We start from the raw sequence: 18,039 nt of genomic DNA on the forward strand, positions 1-18,039 counted from the left end.
GCGAGCCGCATCTTCCCAGCGCAAGCGAACAGGCTTTGAACAAAAACCCCCACACGAAATAAAAAGAGAGAGAAGTACGCAGCCCGGGCCCCACACAGACAAAAGTCACAAAACAACTCCAAGAGAGCAGATAAGCCCCTCTTCGTGCCGCGGCGCTTCGGCTTCGAAGGCAGGCAGCCAAGCCCCACCGCCGGCGGAGCCACCAACGCCACCATCCCATCCATCCCATCCCGCCGCCACCCATGGCCTCCGCCGCCTCCCTCGCCGTCTCCCACCACGGCCTCCTCGCCGCGCCCGCCCGCTCGCAGCCCCGCCCGCCCGCCCGCTTCGTCCGCTTCCCCCGCACCCGCCTCCGGGTCGCCGCCGTCTCCTCGTCCTCCTCGCCCCCCTCGCGGTGCGACCGCGACCGCGACCGCGCCGCGGCTGGCCTCGAGCGGTGCCTGGCCGCGACCCCGGCGCCGGCCTCCGGCCCGCCGGAGATGAAGGGCGGGAGGCAGCGCGGCTCGTTCGGGGCCGCCACGCTCCAGAAGGCGAAGCTTGACCTCTCCCAGAAGAGGCTCAAAGGCGTCCAGCCCGAGGTGCGTTCGTCACGCCGTTGGTTAAGATTCCTTGGTGTTGTAGCTTGGATTTTATGATTTTATCACTTGCGTGAAACGGAAGGCACTACTGAATTCCGATGCTGGTGTTACAAGATGAGTGAACGAACACGTGTCACGTGAGTTGCGTCCTTTGAGATGTTGGAATTGGCAGTTTATCTCTGTGTGTGTGCGCGCCTTCAGCATACGTTTCGTCCATGATCTGTGGTTCTCTGCTGCCCAAACGGAGCTCGTATTGGGAGGCCAAGTACTACCAAAAAAGGCTTCCGTCCATGATCTGTGGTTCGGAGGCCAAGTACTACAGTGGAAGCTATACAGAGAATGCTCGGATGAATCACATTCGTCCACTTCTCATTCAACAACTCACTTCCATAACGTCTCTGTGATTCCGTGGCATCGCAGATATAGTTCTGTCAAAACTGTGGTCTATATAACTTGAGTCCCTATGGCGTGTTCTGGACAAGGGTGATTGGACCAAACCAGAACATGGGGATTCTAATGGTATAAAGTGTTCATAAATAGTGCTAATGTGTATGCGTTCATTGCACTAGTGCACATAGAGGGATTAAGATTAAATTCTTTTGGTCGGTTTTGTTTTTGGGCCGTCAAAATGTTGATTGTAATTATTTTATATGTACTTAACTCCTAATGCACAAATTTGGCTGCTCATCCTCACCCAAATTGTTAATATTCTAAAACATTCATATACAGCAATATGTAAATTGGTGGAGATCTCTTTTATCTTCAAGCTGAACTTAGAGGGCATTCAAGTGCAAAAAATTGGGTGTAGTTTAAGTTGTCCAGTGCCGCACTTAGGTATTTTGGAGATTCCACTTTGAAGACCTCTTTTGATTCGCGCGATTCTAAGAACACAGGAATAAGAAAAACACAGGGTTGGAGTGCCATCTCATCTTGAATCTTATATGATTAGAAAACTTTGGGAATTTGCATAAAAAAGTGTTTGACATCACAGGAAAACTAATGAATTGTAGCAAGAGGTTTGAGTGGATGAAAATTTTCCTCCAAAGTAGAATGCAAAGGAATCCATAGGAAGTTTCCCAAGGATTCTAATCCTGCGAATCAAGCAACCCATACAGGAAAATTTCTGAAGGATTCAAACACTCCAAAAATCCTATGAAATTCCTTTCAATCAATTTGTCAGTTTCTATTTAACTTGACAATTTCTTCCTGCGGATATGCTTTTGGATGTTCCACTTTGAAATGGTAGTTTGTCTGTTAATATTTAATGTTTTCTCGTGCGCGCTTGGTATTGTTTAGTATCTTGTCTCTTAGGAAAGTATGTACAACTTCGTTCATTTACGATTCGTATCTTTACAAAACACTATAGCTGGCAACTGGTGGTGGTGGTGGAGACAATGGGAAACGAATTGGCTATGGTGGTGGTAATAGTGGAGATGATGATGGTGATGATGATGATTACTTTGAAGACTCTGACGATGGAGATGAAGAAAGTGGATTTTTCAGAAGGCGTATTATTATACAAGAGGTCTAATTCTTACTGAGAAGCCCTCTGATCTGTGCTCCTCGGGTATGATAACTGTTTCTAAGCTTACATCTCCCATTTGTACAGCTTTTTAAGAGGGAGTTTGTTGATGCCGTTCTTCAAGAGTGGTACAAGACAATGAGTAATTTGCCGGCTGGTTTGCGCCAAGCTTATGAGATGGTATTGAACTATCTTACTCTCAAATGTAGTTTGAGCTTTGATCCTTAACTACTGAATGGTATCAACTGGAATTTTGTAGGGTTTGGTCAGCTCTGCTCAGATGGTCCAATATTTGTCACTGTTTGGAAGGCCCACAAAGGCTAGATATTTCTCTCGAGCCTTTCCAGACTTTTTCTCAAGAGGCCTTGTTGGAAGGTACTATCTGAAAATTGTTGGTTTGGTGACATCTGTTCAACATATAAAATTCTCCTTTTGAATTATTGTCATCTTGTTGAACTTGAGATACTGGGCTTTGTCACATGGGATTGACTCCAATATATAAAACAGGAGGCTCCATGTTGAATAGATTCTGTCTGTCATCTCTCTCTATAATGATATTACTGGAAGTACTTGGATCAAAATTGTACTCGCAAGTTGTAACATCAGCAAACACTAATCATATTCACTTGTAAAGAATAATCACAAACCATACTTTGTTCATTTACCATTCGTATCTTTACAAAACACTATAGCTGGCAGCTGTATCTAAACCATATAATGATCAATGTTTGGACATAATCTATTTGTGAATGTTCTCTGTTGGAAGTCAACATATCAGAATTCAACACTGTTGATTTTTTTAAAAAAAAACCTCAAGTTGTACTAAAGCACCAACAATCAATATGGATCGGAGGGAGAATGTCTTTTTGTTTAACAGTGTCTTGATTGTTAGAGCTTCCAGTTTGTCAAGTTGTGCAGGATCTGATACTTGTTTAATTGACAACATATTCTAACATTATGAGTCTAAACATTATATTCTGAGTTATATTACTTGCTAATAAAATAGCGCCAGCATGCACTCTGATTAAGTTTATAATCTTTGCATGTCCCTTTTGTTGATTTTATGACTTAGCAATAATAAAATAACAATTGGCATCTCTTCCCTAATTGCAGAATGCTTGCAGATCCATCTTTCCTGCATAAGATGACCTTTGAGTTGCTAGCTACCGCTAGTACATCTGTTTGGTGGGAGATGAAAAACCGTAAGGAGAGGTATGTTGTGTTTTCTTTTACTGTTTAAACCTTTATTTTGGCACCTATCTCATTGAATCCTACATTTCTTGGGTGCTAGGTTCCAAGAAGAATGGGATTTGGTGTTTCTCAATGTAGTTACTGCCACAGTTTGCAATTTAGCCGTTTTCTGTTCACTTGCACCATGCCGTTCATATATGATCCATAAACTTCCAAATAATATATTTGAAAAGAGCTATCCTATGAGACAGTTTGGTCTTCTAGGAAGAACCCAGTCCCTCTTTAGCAAGGCTGCTGAGCTTTGCCTAGGTGGGCTAGTTATTGGCTCCATTCAAGGTGGTCTATCCAATGTCCTTTCTGCTGGAAGAGAAAGAAGGTGGGTTACTATGTGCAGTTTATATCCATGTTCACCAAATGCGCTGCTTTTCTTAAGTAATTATACAGTTCTGCCTGTACGTTTTTGGAGTTTAATTTGGACCAATCTCGTTACGTGTAGGTTGTCGATGACTGTTCCTTCTATCAGCAACAATGCTCTTAGTTATGGAGCTTATTATGGGCTTTATGCAAATCTGCGGTATCAATTTTTATGTGGTCTTGATAGATCAATGGCGAACCATTTTGATGTCCTTGGTGTTGCAATCTTTTTCGGCACAGCGATGAGGTATATCCCTAGCAAATCATTTTCTCTGCAATTTCACCAAAAGTTTATGCTCAACATTGTTCATTATATTTAGATACAGCTGCATGTCTACCTTATAGCCAACTTCTGTTTTTCATTATGAACCGAAGCTACTGACTCGAGTTGAGTTAGATTTTGCCATGAGTATATCACAAATGGCATTTATGATATTAGCATTTGGAAGCTAATGATGTACTTGATGTGTCATCATGCAAGTTAATCAAATGATTCTTGTTATAGAATCGTTGCACCTTGCAGTTTCTTCATGATATCATGTTGTGAAGGTCCATTGCATGTGAGGAACCAAGTGTCAATTATGTTATAGGGTTTTTTGTTCTTCACCTTATTTTAGCATGGATGCCCCCTGCTTGAACCACATATAAGCATATACTCCCTCTGTCCGAAAAAGCTTGTCCCTCAAATGGATGTATCTAGCATCAATGCTAGATACATCCATTTGAGGGACAAGCTTTTTCGGGCGGAGGGAGTAGTAAACTGCTCTTAAAAGTAGAACATTCCAAAATTAGCCACTCATTGCACTCTATTTCAGATTGATGAATATTCAAATTGGGGAGCTATCGAGACGTGCCTGGCTTGGTGAGGGGGCAGATATGCTTAATTCGGATAATTTATTGAGAACATACAATGGCCCAGCAGCAGAGCTTGCCATCGAGCAACAGGCAGGGTGGTTTATGTCCAAGAATGCAATTGTATCTGGCCTAGAACTTCTAGGCATCAGGTATGGTGCAGCTGAAGATGCTTCTCCAAAGCTTCGGCGAAAGAGAATTGTCCGAAAGAAGTAGGGTGGATGAGGAAAAACCTAACTATTCTTTCAACAAACGCTGAGTTCGATGGTTTTGATACCCATGTTGGGACAGTTTTGCTTCAGTTCCGCCATGCCATGTGTTGCCTATCGTAGTAGGATGGATGAGGGGGGAAAATTATAACTAGTGTTTCAGTTGCCTATCGAAGTAGGATGGATGAGAAAAGAAATTGTAACTGGTGTTTCAGTTGCAATTTGGGGCCAAGATCAAAGGCTTGCTATTTTTTTACTCAGAGGCGATTCATCCGGTTCGCTGAAGGCCCTTACCATTCTTCTGTGTTGGTTTGAGCAAAGTATGCCACCGAAGTTCTAACTGTAATTTCAAGACTATAGATACCACCAGACTTCTAGTAAATACTCGTATCAGAGAAGCTCATATGTTGTTCACTAGATTTTTTTCATATTTTTAAAAATGGTGTTTTACTTTATGAGTTGTTCGTATGCATTTGCGCTGTAATTATGTTTCAAGATGAATACTAGTTTCTATGGTAGTGAAATTTTAAAATCTGATTTGATGAACTTGTGTTCGGTCTTCATAATAGTTGACAGTGTGCCCATTTGTTCTGGTGCTGTGGTCTTTTTCAAATGATGATCTAACTTACTCTTCTGTATTTGATGACAATTTTATGGATTGATTATGATTATGAATGTGGCGCCTCTCTGGCTTCCGCTCTCAACTTCTTTTGCTCCTGCCCCCCCCCCCCCCCCCCCCCCCCCCCCCCAAGCCATGCTGTCTCAGGGCAAGCAACGTGTAGGTGCTACCGCGGCCACCAGCTCAGTAGTTTACTTGACTTGGTTGTAGACCTTTTCCACCTTAGAAATGTTTTGCTATGTTTTCAAGGCAAAAAGACAGACAAAACTGCTCAAATGCTCTGTAAAGAAATATAAGAGTGTTTAGATCACTACTTTACTGATCTAAATGCTCTTATATTTCTTTACAGAGGGAGTAGTCTGCAGCAATTCTTCTTTGTTGACTTGACATTTGCTAGATGAACAATTTTTGTTCCCATCGGAATGATTTTTTTTACTGGAAGTAGGATTTCCATGTGAATTGAACAAGACATGAAAAGAGCGAGGTTTGGCTTTTAAGGAAATGATTAAAATCCTCCATGTACAAGAGCAAACAAGAATATTCATGCAGATAACTTTAAAGTAAATCCTACAGTCCAAATTGTTTCATGGAAAACTTTCATGTAGATCTCCGATGCTATGAGATTCCTGCAAACATCATCCTTTGTTCCAAAGGAGCATTAGTTGGATTGAAAATAAGACATTACCTCCGTCCCAAATTTAGTTGTCTTGGATTTGTCTACATACGGATGTATCTAACACTAACCGTGTCTAGACAAATCTGAGTCAACTAATTCGGGACAGAGGGAGTACTTACCAAAGGTAACCCTTGCTCTAAGGTGAGGTAACAACATGAGACGGGCAATTTCATAATGTAGCAGGGCAAATGTCAAATGCTAGAGATATATTGGAGGATTTATGAATTTTCCAAGGGGACGAATAATTTTGCAAGTGCCGTTGAATGTCAGCCATTTCTTTGTGCAAAATAGCGGCATTTCTTTTATATTCAAAACCATTTACAACTGGTGGTTACCACTCTTGGCAAACTTCTGTACAAGATTTATGTACTGAGGCCGGTCGACTCTGAGCGTGTGCTTACTCAGCTCACGAATTGTTTCTGGAGGAGGTTGGCGCAGAACTCTAAATCAAAGCGCCCTTCTGGAGGGTCGCCGATGCAATCAAACACAGCATCCGCTATCACAAAGTCCTCATCTGCGGTGTACCTGTTCAACACAAGAAGATGAGGTCCACTTCTAGGCTCATGAACAAATTCAGTATGCATGCTTAGGTTGTCAGCTGACTGAGTTCATAATCGTAGTGCCCCATTCCCATTTTCTGCGCTGGTGTTTCTAGCATTCATTCTCAAATTTAAACCTCTACAATGTTAGAAGCATATGATTATGCTATTGAACATGCCTAACATTTCAAGTACACAAAAGTGAGAAAATAAATGAAGGAAAAAACATGTCATGTATGTAGCATGCACGTGACGGCAAAATAAATTCTTATTTCTGAGGCCAAGTGATGCAGTAGGCATGGACTTATAGGTCAGATATACTGCAAGGCATTGTTCAGAAAGCTAACACATTTTTTTAGTCAACCGGTGGCATTTATGCAGAGCTAATAAATGCCGGGTCCAAGGCCAAAAGTATTTTGATCCCAGTTCTCTGCAATATAACATCTCTTGTAGAACAGTAGAAGTCAACAATTTTCTTCTGTCCAAAAAGAACACCACCCTTCTTTATTATGAAATGCGTACTAACTATCATATAGAAGTACTTCACAGATAGAAAGTTATACCCGCTTTTTGTTACAATGCACTTCATACCAGCAGCTTTGGCTGCTGAAAGCCCTATGTTACTGTCTTCAACAACAACACAGCTGACATCCAAAGGAGAAATATTAGCAAAAGTACTTCTAATATTACATTAATAATTAGTACAAAAGAATTCATATAATTAAAAAAGATAAAAATGTAACAAGGTTGTAAATAAATTAATATAAAAGATGGTGCAGCAATGTAAATACAGTCGAAATTTATTACAGTATGTTGACCAAAATGGAAACCCAAATGTTAATGTCGTAGCAGTCCGTCTTCTTATTGCATCTACTGTTCCTTTAACAATCAACATTTACGACAGAGTTTTTCATGTGAAAACTAATGCATAATAATATTAAATCAGACTAATTTCAGATACCCTATATACACAAATCCCACATTCAAAACAGGCAAATCATTCTTTTTTTGGAACAATACACTCAGCCACTCTTATGGAGATGAAACCCAAAAGATTTTCGTTGGGGCGTAACCCTCTCAGCGACGCGCCACATCGGAACCCGGGTGTGGTGGAAAATGGGCAAGGGCCGGGCCGTCACCCCCCAAGTGGCGCGCCGTATCTTGATCCGGATACGGTGGCAAGTGAGCGAGGATCGGGTCGTCGCATCCTTAGTGGCGCGCTACATCGGCGCCCGGATGTAGTGGAAAATGAGCAAGGGTCTTCGCATTTGACTCGACGAGTGCGAAGGGTAAGGAAGCTAGCCGAGCCTAGGAGGATTCGCTTAGGTAGCTGGAACGTAGGGTCTCTGACAGGGAAGCTTCGGGAGCTAGTTGATGCAGCAGTGAGGAGAGGTGTTGATATCCTTTGCGTCCAAGAAACCAAATGGAGAGGACAGAAGGCGAAGGAGGTGGAGGATACCGGCTTCAAGCTGTGGTACACGGGGACGGCTGCAAACAGAAATGGCGTAGGCATCTTGATCAACAAGAGCCTCAAGTATGGAGTGGTAGACATCAGGAGACGTGGGGACCGGATTATCCTGGTCAAGCTGGTAGCTGAGGACTTGGTTCTCAATGTTATCAGCGCATATGCCCCGCAAGTAGGCCACAATGAGAACACCAAGAGGGAGTTCTGGGAAGGCTTGGAAGACATGGTTAGGAGTGTACCGATTGGTGAGAAGCTCTTCATAGGAGGAGACCTCAATGGCCACGTGGGTACATCTAACACAGGTTTTGAAGGGGCGCATGGGGGCTTTGGCTATGGCATCAGGAATCAAGAAGGAGAAGATGTCTTAAGCTTTGCTCTAGCCTACAACATGATTGTAACTAACACCCTCTTTAGAAAGAGAGAATCACATCTGGTGACTTTTAGTAGTGGCCAACACTCTAGCCAGATTGATTTCATCCTCTCGAGAAGAGAAGATAGGCGTGCGTGCCTAGACTGTAAGGTGATACCTGGGGAGAGTGTTGTACCCCAGCATAAGCTGGTGGTTGCTGACTTCCGCTTTCGGATTCGTGTCCAGCGGGATAAGCGTGCCAAGGTCGCTAGAACGAAGTGGTGGAAGCTCAAGGGGGAGGTAGCTCAGGTGTTCAAGGAGAGGGTATTTAAGGAGGGCCCTTGGGAGGAAGGAGGGGATGCGGACAATGTGTGGATGAAGATGGCGACTTGCATTCGTAAGGTGGCCTCGGAGGAGTTTGGAGTGTCCAGGGGAAGGAGAAGCGAAGATAACGATACCTGGTGGTGGAATGATGATGTCCAGAAGGCGCTTAAAGAGAAGAAAGATTGCTTCAGACGCCTATACCTGGATAGGAGTGCAGACAACATAGAGAAGTACAAGATGGCAAAGAAGGCCGCAAATCGAGCTGTTGGTGAAGCAAGGGGTCGGGCATATGAGGACCTCTACCAACGGTTAGGCACGAAGGAAGGTGAAAGGGACATCTATAAGATGGCTAAGATCCGGGAGAGGAAGACGAGGGATATTGGCCAAGTCAAATGCATCAAGGACGGAGCAGGCCAACTCTTGGTGAAGGACGAAGAGATTAAGCATAGATGGCGGGAGTACTTCGACAAGCTGTTCAATGGGGAGAATGAGAGTTCTACCATTGAACTGAATGACTCCTTTGATGAGACCAGCATGCGTTTTGTGCGGCGCATCCAGGAGTCTGAGGTGAAGGAGGCTTTAAAAAGGATGAAAGGAGGCAAGGCGATGGGCCCTGATTGTATCCCCATTGAGGTGTGGAAAGGTCTCGGGGACGTAGCGATAGTATGGCTAACCAAGCTTTTCAACCTCATTTTTCGGGCAAACAAGATGCCAGAAGAATGGAGACGGAGTATATTAGTATCAATCTTCAAGAACAAGGGGGATGTTCAGAGTTGTACTAATTACCGTGGAATTAAGCTGATGAGCCATACAATGAAGCTATGGGAGAGAGTCATTGAGCACCGCTTAAGAAGAATGGCAAGCGTGACCAAAAATCAGTTTGGTTTCATGCCTGGGAGGTCGACCATGGAAGCCATTTTCTTGGTACGACAACTTATGGAGAGATATAGGGAGCATAAGAAGGACTTGCATATGGTGTTCATTGACTTGGAGAAGGCCTATGATAAGATACCGCGAAATGTCATGTGGTGGGCCTTGGAGAAACACAAAGTCCCAGCAAAGTACATTACCCTCATCAAGGACATGTACAATAATGTTGTGACAAGTGTTCGAACAAGTGATGTCGACACCGATGACTTCCCGATTAAGATAGGACTGCATCAGGGGTCAGCTTTGAGCCCTTATCTTTTTGCATTGGTGATGGATGAGGTCACAAGGGGTATACAAGGAGATATCCCATGGTGTATGCTCTTTGCGGATGATGTGGTGCTAGTTGACGATAGTCGGATGGGGGTAAATAGGAAGTTAGAGTTATGGAGACAAACCTTGGAATCGAAAGGGTTTAGGCTTAGTAGAACTAAAACCGAGTACATGATGTGCGGTTTCAGTACTACTAGCTGTGAGGAGGAGGAGGTTAGCCTTGATGGCCAGGTGGTACCTCGGAAGGACACCTTTCGGTATTTGGGGTCAATGTTGCAGGAGGATGGGGGTATTGATGAAGATGTGAACCATCGAATCAAAGCCGGATGGATGAAGTGGCGCCAAGCTTCTGGCATTCTCTGTGACAAGAGAGTGCCACAAAAGCTAAAAGGCAAGTTCTACAGGACGGCGGTTCGACCCGCAATGTTGTATGGCGCGGAGTGTTGGCCGACTAAAAGGCGACATGTTCAACAGTTAGGTGTGGCGGAGATGCGTATGTTGAGATGGATGTGTGGCCACACGAGGAAGGATCGAGTCTGGAATGATGATATACGAGATAGAGTTGGGGTAGCACCAATTGAGGAGAAGCTTGTCCAACATCGTTTGAGATGGTTTGGGCATATTCAGCGCAGGCCTCCAGAAGCTCCAGTGCATAGCGGACGGCTAAAGCGTGCGGAGAATGTCAAGAGAGGGCGGGGTCGACCGATTTTGACATGGGAGGAGTCCGTTAAGAGAGACCTGAAGGATTGGAGTATCGACAAAGAGCTAGCTATGGACAGGGGTGCGTGGAAGCTTGCTATCCATGTGCCAGAGCCATGAGTTGGTTGCGAGATCTTATGGGTTTCACCTCTAGCCTACCCCAACTTGTTTGGGACTAAAGGCTTTGTTGTTGTTGTTGTTGTACACTCAAAAGAAAAACAGTGTAAATAACCCAAAATATTGCTTTTGCAGTACCTAGATGGATCAACTTCCAATGTAGTTGCCGCTAGCAAGTAGATTGCCTGCAAAACCCAAAAAAGAAACACATTATCTCTGACATGTACAAAAATACAGGAATCATTTTTTTTATCCAGAACTTATATGTCCAGATAGTTACTTCACTGAAAGCAAATGTAAATCTGAGTATAGAAAGCGTGAATTGAATCCAGCTTAATATGCCAAGCCAAACAAAAATGATAGGAGGATCATTTTGAAAGGATTTATCTTTAAAAGAAGCAAATGTCCAAGATTCCATTAAAACAAGCTAGTTTCAAACAAGAAGCTTCTGAGTGCTTGAAAACTTAATAAATCATGGGCAGTCAGATATACAGCACCTGCAGCACTGATGACTAGTTCATCTCTCCTTTCCAATGTTCAGTTCTGGTGTGATGCTGTCTATGAAGACTATTGCTTTTTTGTCCTAGAAATTTTAAGGAGGTACTCCCTCTACTTCACACGGTCTTCAAGTCAAGACAAATCTATACATATGATTTTCATGTTTTTACTACTCCCTCCATTCCATCTTAAGTGCCACTGATTTAGTACATTGTATTAAATCAGCGGCACTTAATATGGAACGGAGGGAGTAAATATTTAAAACTATATTGACAGTAAAAGTTTAAAAGTTTGACGTAAGATATGTTCAAAACATCACTTATTTGTGAATTGGAGGGAGTATAAACTATCTACGGAATGCTAATCATGGTACATCATTGCTGCAAAATAGATATTACCGGGTTTCCAGGATCATTGTAGTGCCCTAAGGCACATGTGCTGCAAATTGGTTTGTTATAGTGGAAGGATGTCCAATGGATAATCCTTCAAACGCAATGGTGAGGTTAAGTAAATGTATGGAACAATTAATGACATGGTATTATGTGAAGTAATTCACTGACAGTCCAAACCTTCCAAAGATTCTTGAAAGCTTCGTGTAAACTTGGCAAAAAAAACATTCAAACAAAAACCTAGAATATGCCAGATGAATTAGTATGTACCAAACTGTGAGATCAACTTAGGGGTCATTTGGCTGAAAGTTATTTGTTTCTATTTTCAGATGTGATCATCGGCTGAAAGTTTTTTTATCTGTAACAACAATATTACTAAACCATGAAAAAGGTTCCCCTGACAAAGTAGATTGCACTGTACAGCGCAACATCGAAACACAACTGCATACTACCCCTTACCGGATCAGGTTTTTTGCGAGGAACCACATCCCCAGCGAATATGGTAATCTTTTCTGCTCGGTCAGGCCCCAGTAAGCACGATACTATTGCTGAAACCTGCACTAAGTGGAGAGTGAAATATGTCAGAAGCCCTGCATATAAACTCAAAATATAAATCAAATGCGAGGTGATTTAAATGGAGTGCAGCATAGTATAAAATGGGTTCTTAAGAAGAACTAATAGAACATTCCCTTTTGAGTTCGAAAAAGAGAGCATTGCCTTTTGCAAATACTGGAAGAAACACTTCTCCCATGATGTACTCAGTTTTTTTTAATAATTCCTACCATATCTCTCGTATAAGCATTTGTGGTTGGGAAATACTTTGTTACTTACAGCTTTCTCATTTGAAGTACTGCATACTGCAACTTTCACCCCTTTTCCTAGAGCTTCATCAATTAACCTGTAAAAGTTAAGAAGATAATTAATTTATAAATTTTCGTCTAACAAAGTTACTCCACCTTTAAAAAAAAAGTTACTCCAGCATTTTTAGGTTAGTTGATTTACCATTCTATTGTTGGATTACATCGACACATCTTTCTATTCATGTAATGTAGACTTCTTCAACGGCAAATGAAATGCTAGTTATGTAAAACTTGTTTCACTTATTTCTTTAACCTTTTCAGATTACATATTAGAAACGTAATTACAATTAATAATACATATGGTTAATGCATTTTGTTCCCAGTATAGAACAGATTGGTTACGCCAGAACTGCTATATAATCATACAGCGGTAAAAGTTCACTGCTTATTATGTTGTTCACACGCAACATAAGTGATTTTTTAGTGACTATTTTGATTGTTGTAAGGAAGCACTTCAAACTAGTGTAGTTGCAGCAGCCGTTTCTGATACGCAAGTGCATTTAAACTGCATTTAAGTTACCGAGGTCATCAAATTGTTTGAAAACATGACCTTTGAACGCCTGGACGGAGAGGAAGCAACTTCTTCTCAATTAGGGCCATAAACAATTCTGTTTTCCTCTTGTGAAGAGAAGCAACAAATTCCTTTCTTTCTTCGTCAGTCTTTGGCGCTTTAGCTGGCCACTCTGTCTTGTTGAAATATGCTGTCATCCTGCAAGGAATGTTCAAACTGTTGTTACAGTTGAATTCAACACAAATATTCAATTTAAATTTTCTAGAATGGATTAATTTGGTGTGAAAATCATGTTTCCAAGTGTAGGTCTTTTAGCATCACCAGTTTCAAGAAAAATTCCTACATGTTATTTGCATATATTACTTTCGAAAACACCTATGCTTTAATATTTCAATACCATTCTGAAGTTTATTTTTCAGCTCAGAAAATCAGCTGCAGATTCCCCATACAAAACATCAGCTTTAGTGTTATGGTGCTGCTAGAAGGAGGGCGCGAGAGGGCCGGCCGGGGGCCTTTTTGCCCACGGCCGGGCAAGAGGGAAGGGATTTCCTTCTTAATTCTTGCTTGATTAGATTGATACATCTCCTCTCTTTATATAGAGAGGTTTACTTGACTCCCAAGCAAGGCTTACTTGACCCCTAAGCAAGCGACCTTATCTCTAATTAACCCTAAGACTAACGGGCTATACCGCCAGCCCAGGCCCATTACGTACTCTAACACTACACCCCACCTGGACATGCAGCTTGTCCTCGAGCTGCAGCCTAACCAACTTATAACCATGACTCGACGCAACACAAACCTAACACCTAAAAACAAGCCTTTTACATCTCGGCTTGTTTTATGACTCTCAACCTGAAATGGACTGGGACGCTTTATTTTGGACCCCTCAACAAAAAGTGGACACCATCCGCGCGTCGGACGTGCACGTGTACAGCCACCTGGATCCCATGGACACCACCTGGACCAAAGGAGTGCATGTGTATGGCCACCAGGAAGTGGTCGCAAGAGCGACCAGCAGAGGCGCCCTCGCGGCGGCCGGCGGCGGAAAGCAGTGGTGCTACGCGGTGCGCTCCTGTCGGTGACACCCTGCCTTCTCCCCGCCGGACTGCTGTTGGTCTGCACCACACAGGGAAGAGTGGAGGGCTTGCGATGGAGAATGACGAGGAGGGGTGCGCCTCCCCAACCGTCGATGTCGCAGACTTTGAGGTCGCTGCCCGCGGGGAAAACAGCATGCCCGCCACCCGTGGGGGAAACCGCATGCCCAAGATCCCCGTCGCAGCAGACGAGATCGAGGTCCTTTGCGCCGCGAAGGGAAACTTGGAGGAGCGGCAGCTGCAGACCACGCATCTCCCGCACACGCCGACGCACTAGGAGGCCGCGCGCAGCAGCCTGCAGCCTCACAGCCGCCGACACGTGGCGGGTAGCGATCCAAGATGGAAGCGGTGACGGCGACGGCGGGGACTTGATCTGCTGGATGTGGACGCCCTGGGATGGCGGCGGCGCTGATGGGAACGAGGTCGTCGCACTCCCGTCGTAGGGCATCACATACTGGGCGGCGGAGCTGACCGGCGGTGGCTGCTGCAGCTACAGCGGCTGCTGCAGTTTCGCGCCAGGCAGCGGCAGCGGCTGCTGCAGCGGAGCGCCGGGCGCGGCGGAGGCCGCCAGGAGCGGCAGCTGCCACTGCAGCCAGGGCTGAGCGGTGGTGGCAATGGATGGCAGCTGCAGCGGCCCGGCGAGCGCGGCGAAGGCTGCCTGGTGCGGCGGCTGCCACGGCGGCGCAGGGGCGGCGATGGGCGGCACAGCCGGGTGCGGCCCGTAGGACCCGGCCAAGAACAGGTGGATCTCCTGGACCGCCTGGGTTAGGTCCCGCAGCACCCCGGACACCTCCTCCCAGGTGAGCCCGGCGGGGGCGGGCGCGACGGAGGATCCCGACGCGGGCAGGAGCGGGGCGACGGTCGTGGTGGTTGCCGGAGGCGACAAGGTGACCGGCAACGGAAGAGATGGGCTTGGCGGCGGTGAAGACATGATCGAACCGAAGCTAGCTGATACCAAATTGTTATTGTGCTGCTAGAAGGAGGGCGCGAGAGGGCCGGCCGGGGGCCTTTTTGCCCACGGCCGGGCAAGAGGGAAGGGATTTCCTTCTTAATTCTTGCTTGATTAGATTGATACATGTCCTCTCTTTATATAGAGAGGTTTACTTGACTTCCAATCAAGACTTACTTGACCCCTAAGCAAGCGACCCTTATCTCTAATTAACCCTAAGACTAACGGGCTATACCGCCAGCCCAGGCCCATTACGTACTCTAACATTTAGACTATGCGATTAGATAACTGAACAGCTGTCTTCATTTTCATCCTTGACATGATGATATTGCTCTTGGAGATTGCCATGGAACTTCAGATCAGTCAAATGTTTCAATATATTAGGAATAAATGAGAAGTCCTTGAGTGAATATAATCTGACGCAATAATATGTAAATTATGAATCACGTACTCCTAAAACAGTTAATAAATTCATCGTGGTTTCGTTTTAGGAATTCTCACTTCATTTATTTATTTTTTTGAAATTGTGAAGATGCAAATAGTGGTCAGGATTTTAGCAGGCCTTTGAAGAGAAGTGTGTCATTTTGTCAAATTCCTCAAAGCAACACAAACCACTTATGAAAAGAGTAAAGAATCAATTGACCTTTCCTTCCCACCACCTATCTTGAGCAATTCTCCGTACAGTTCAACATCCCAGCTCACGCCTAATTCTCTCTGCAAACACAAAGAGTTATCTTGACCCGGGGAGCAACCGCATCAGGAAATCAGGACGGATCGTAGGCAATGCATCGGTGGAGTGGAAGGAAACCATACCTCGGCGAACGTCTCGTTGAAGGAAATGCGGTGGCCGTCCTTCTCGGTGTCCACGAGCACGCCGTCGCAGTCGAAGAGCAGCGCCGCCGGCAGGGCTGCAGCCGGCGCTCCGCCCGCGCCCGCCGCGGACGCGCGAGCTGCCTCCGCTCGCCGCGTTCTCACGGCGGAGAAGCGGAGAGGGGAGGGCGACAGCATGCTCTCTCCTCCTGCCCTTCTTGGGAGGCACCGGGCGGCGATCCATGCGACGGGGCGGGCGCTTGAGAAGGTCCTCGCCGGGAGCGACGTGGAGGCGGTGGCGGTGGCGGCCATGGCGTTCATTTGCGCGGGAAATGATGTGGATAGCGCGCCCTGTGGTCGATGATCCCGGGTTGGGATTTGATGGCAAAGCCCACCACACAATTGCCTCTTCGGCTATGCCCGTCCTTTTGCCTTGTGCCGTCGTTGCTCGATACAGTTAGGGCGTGTTTGGTTGACCGCATAAGGTTTGATCAGGCCCGCGCGGGAAGGATTCGGCCTGTTTGGTAGCCCGCATATATTATTGGATCTGCATCGCACGCTTTTTAAAGTACCTCTAGGCCTGACTCACTGGGAACGCACGAATCAGCAGTTTTTCCAGGGCCAGGCCCGAGCGGTGCATGTGGGCGGGCGCGGCTGCACGCGCGCGGCCACGCTCGAGAAGCCGCGTTGCTTTCCGAAGCACCGACAGTTATTAGCCTCACCGCCCCTCACCGCTTCCTCTCCCCGCTCTTCCCCACTCTCCCAACTCTCACTGGCGGCGACGGATCGGAGCAGAGGAAGAAGACCACCGGACTCCATCACTGGCGGCGGCGGATCGGAGCAGAGGAATCGGACCACCGGACCCCATCAATGGCGGTAAGCACTTCTCTCTCTTCGACATGCACGCTTGATTCGATCCACGGCGATAGATTCGATCCACGACGGACGGGAATGGGGAATAGAGGTAGATAAGCATAGGGGTAATTCATACTAGTTCATACGAGTTCATACATGCAAGATCGGAATGCATAAGGTAGATTTCGGGATTGGGGGATAGGGGAATAGAGGGAAAGGGGGTACACAACGGACACCGACTGACCGCGGCGGCCATCACCGGCGTGCGGAGCGGCTTGTCGAGCCGTTGGCCTTCATCTTCTTCTTCATCGCCGTGCGGGCCGGCGGGTCGTCCTCGTCGTCCTCGGCGGAGTCGAGGTCGATCTGCGAGGTAGGACAGACTGGCTCTAGCGCCCTAGCTGGCATGTGCATCGCCTCTTCTTCCTCTTCCTTAGGTCCCCGCCGATGACCGCCGGCGGCGCGATAGCCGTCTCCCAGTACACTGTGGCACGGCAGTCATTAGGAGCCCAGTAGGTCTTGTACTTGCACCACTTCTTCCTCTATTTAGGGTCGTCGGAGACGGCCTGATTCATGGCCCAACGAATGATGTCAACTGCCATCGCGCCCTTCGCTGGGTCAGGAATCAGCGTCTTCAGCTCTTCTTTAGTGGCCTTCATGAGCACGGCATTAGATTCGTTCTGCATGTCCGACATAGAGCCGAAGTTCGAGCACACCTCCATGGTGTTCTCGAACTTGGTCCGGTCACCAGCCGTCCACCCGAGGAAGAAGGCCCTCCAGCCAATACCCCAAGGGAAGGGGTTGGCGTTGGAGCTGGAGCTAGAGCTCATGGCGATGGGGAGGAGGAAGGTTGACAGTGAGAAAAGAGAGGGGGTGGGTAAGTAGTGGTGGGTAGGATGAGTAAATATAAGGGGATGGAGAGGAGGAGAAGAGTGACAGTCATGCCGTTTTAACTACAAGCTCTTGAATTAGCCATGAACTCTGTGCAGTGCCAGACTCCATGACTTGTGTGCAGATCGAGGACAGCAATGAGATGGGCACAGAGGTGCTCCTGGCCGTTGACAACAAGGGCAAGCAGCCCCTTCACCCAATGCCCGACGAGGTTGAGCTGCCGCCCACCACCGACGAAGACCCAAAGACGCTTGAGGGTGGCGACGACGAGGGCATGGAGGAGCCCCCCCAACAACAAGCGTCGCAACTATGGCCACTACCATCAGGAGGATGGCCCAACTCACTTCTGCAAGGTCATCCTTGCACCAAAGCTTGAGTGCATCCCCATGCCCCTGGACTTCACCAAGCACTTCGTCGCGGGGCCGACGGAG

The 18,039-nt window shown here is 46.1% G+C and overlaps 2 protein-coding genes across 2 annotated transcripts; one reads left to right on the forward strand and one right to left on the reverse strand.

Moving 5' to 3' along the window:
* Positions 1 to 108: 108 nt before the first annotated feature.
* On the forward strand, positions 109 to 5,312 carry LOC123158205 (protein RETICULATA-RELATED 1, chloroplastic). Its single transcript, XM_044576286.1, has 8 exons — positions 109 to 578; positions 1,945 to 2,103; positions 2,188 to 2,280; positions 2,360 to 2,475; positions 3,214 to 3,312; positions 3,392 to 3,667; positions 3,788 to 3,952; positions 4,521 to 5,312. The coding sequence occupies exons 1-8, from the start codon at positions 243 to 245 to the stop codon at positions 4,771 to 4,773; spliced, it is 1,497 nt and encodes a 498-aa protein (XP_044432221.1). The 5' UTR covers positions 109 to 242; the 3' UTR covers positions 4,774 to 5,312.
* Positions 5,313 to 6,250: 938 nt separating this feature from the next.
* LOC123159518 (CBBY-like protein) lies at positions 6,251 to 16,275 on the reverse strand. The gene is made up of 8 exons (XM_044577354.1): positions 15,869 to 16,275; positions 15,699 to 15,769; positions 13,052 to 13,210; positions 12,473 to 12,539; positions 12,101 to 12,196; positions 10,893 to 10,939; positions 7,164 to 7,244; positions 6,251 to 6,586 (listed from the first exon to the last, which is right to left on the reverse strand). The coding sequence occupies exons 1-8, from the start codon at positions 16,184 to 16,186 to the stop codon at positions 6,463 to 6,465; spliced, it is 963 nt and encodes a 320-aa protein (XP_044433289.1). The 5' UTR covers positions 16,187 to 16,275; the 3' UTR covers positions 6,251 to 6,462.
* Positions 16,276 to 18,039: the final 1,764 nt, after the last annotated feature.

This window comes from Triticum aestivum, chromosome 7B (genome assembly GCF_018294505.1).
Source record: "Triticum aestivum cultivar Chinese Spring chromosome 7B, IWGSC CS RefSeq v2.1, whole genome shotgun sequence".
In the NCBI taxonomy this organism is placed as follows: domain Eukaryota; kingdom Viridiplantae; phylum Streptophyta; class Magnoliopsida; order Poales; family Poaceae; genus Triticum; species Triticum aestivum.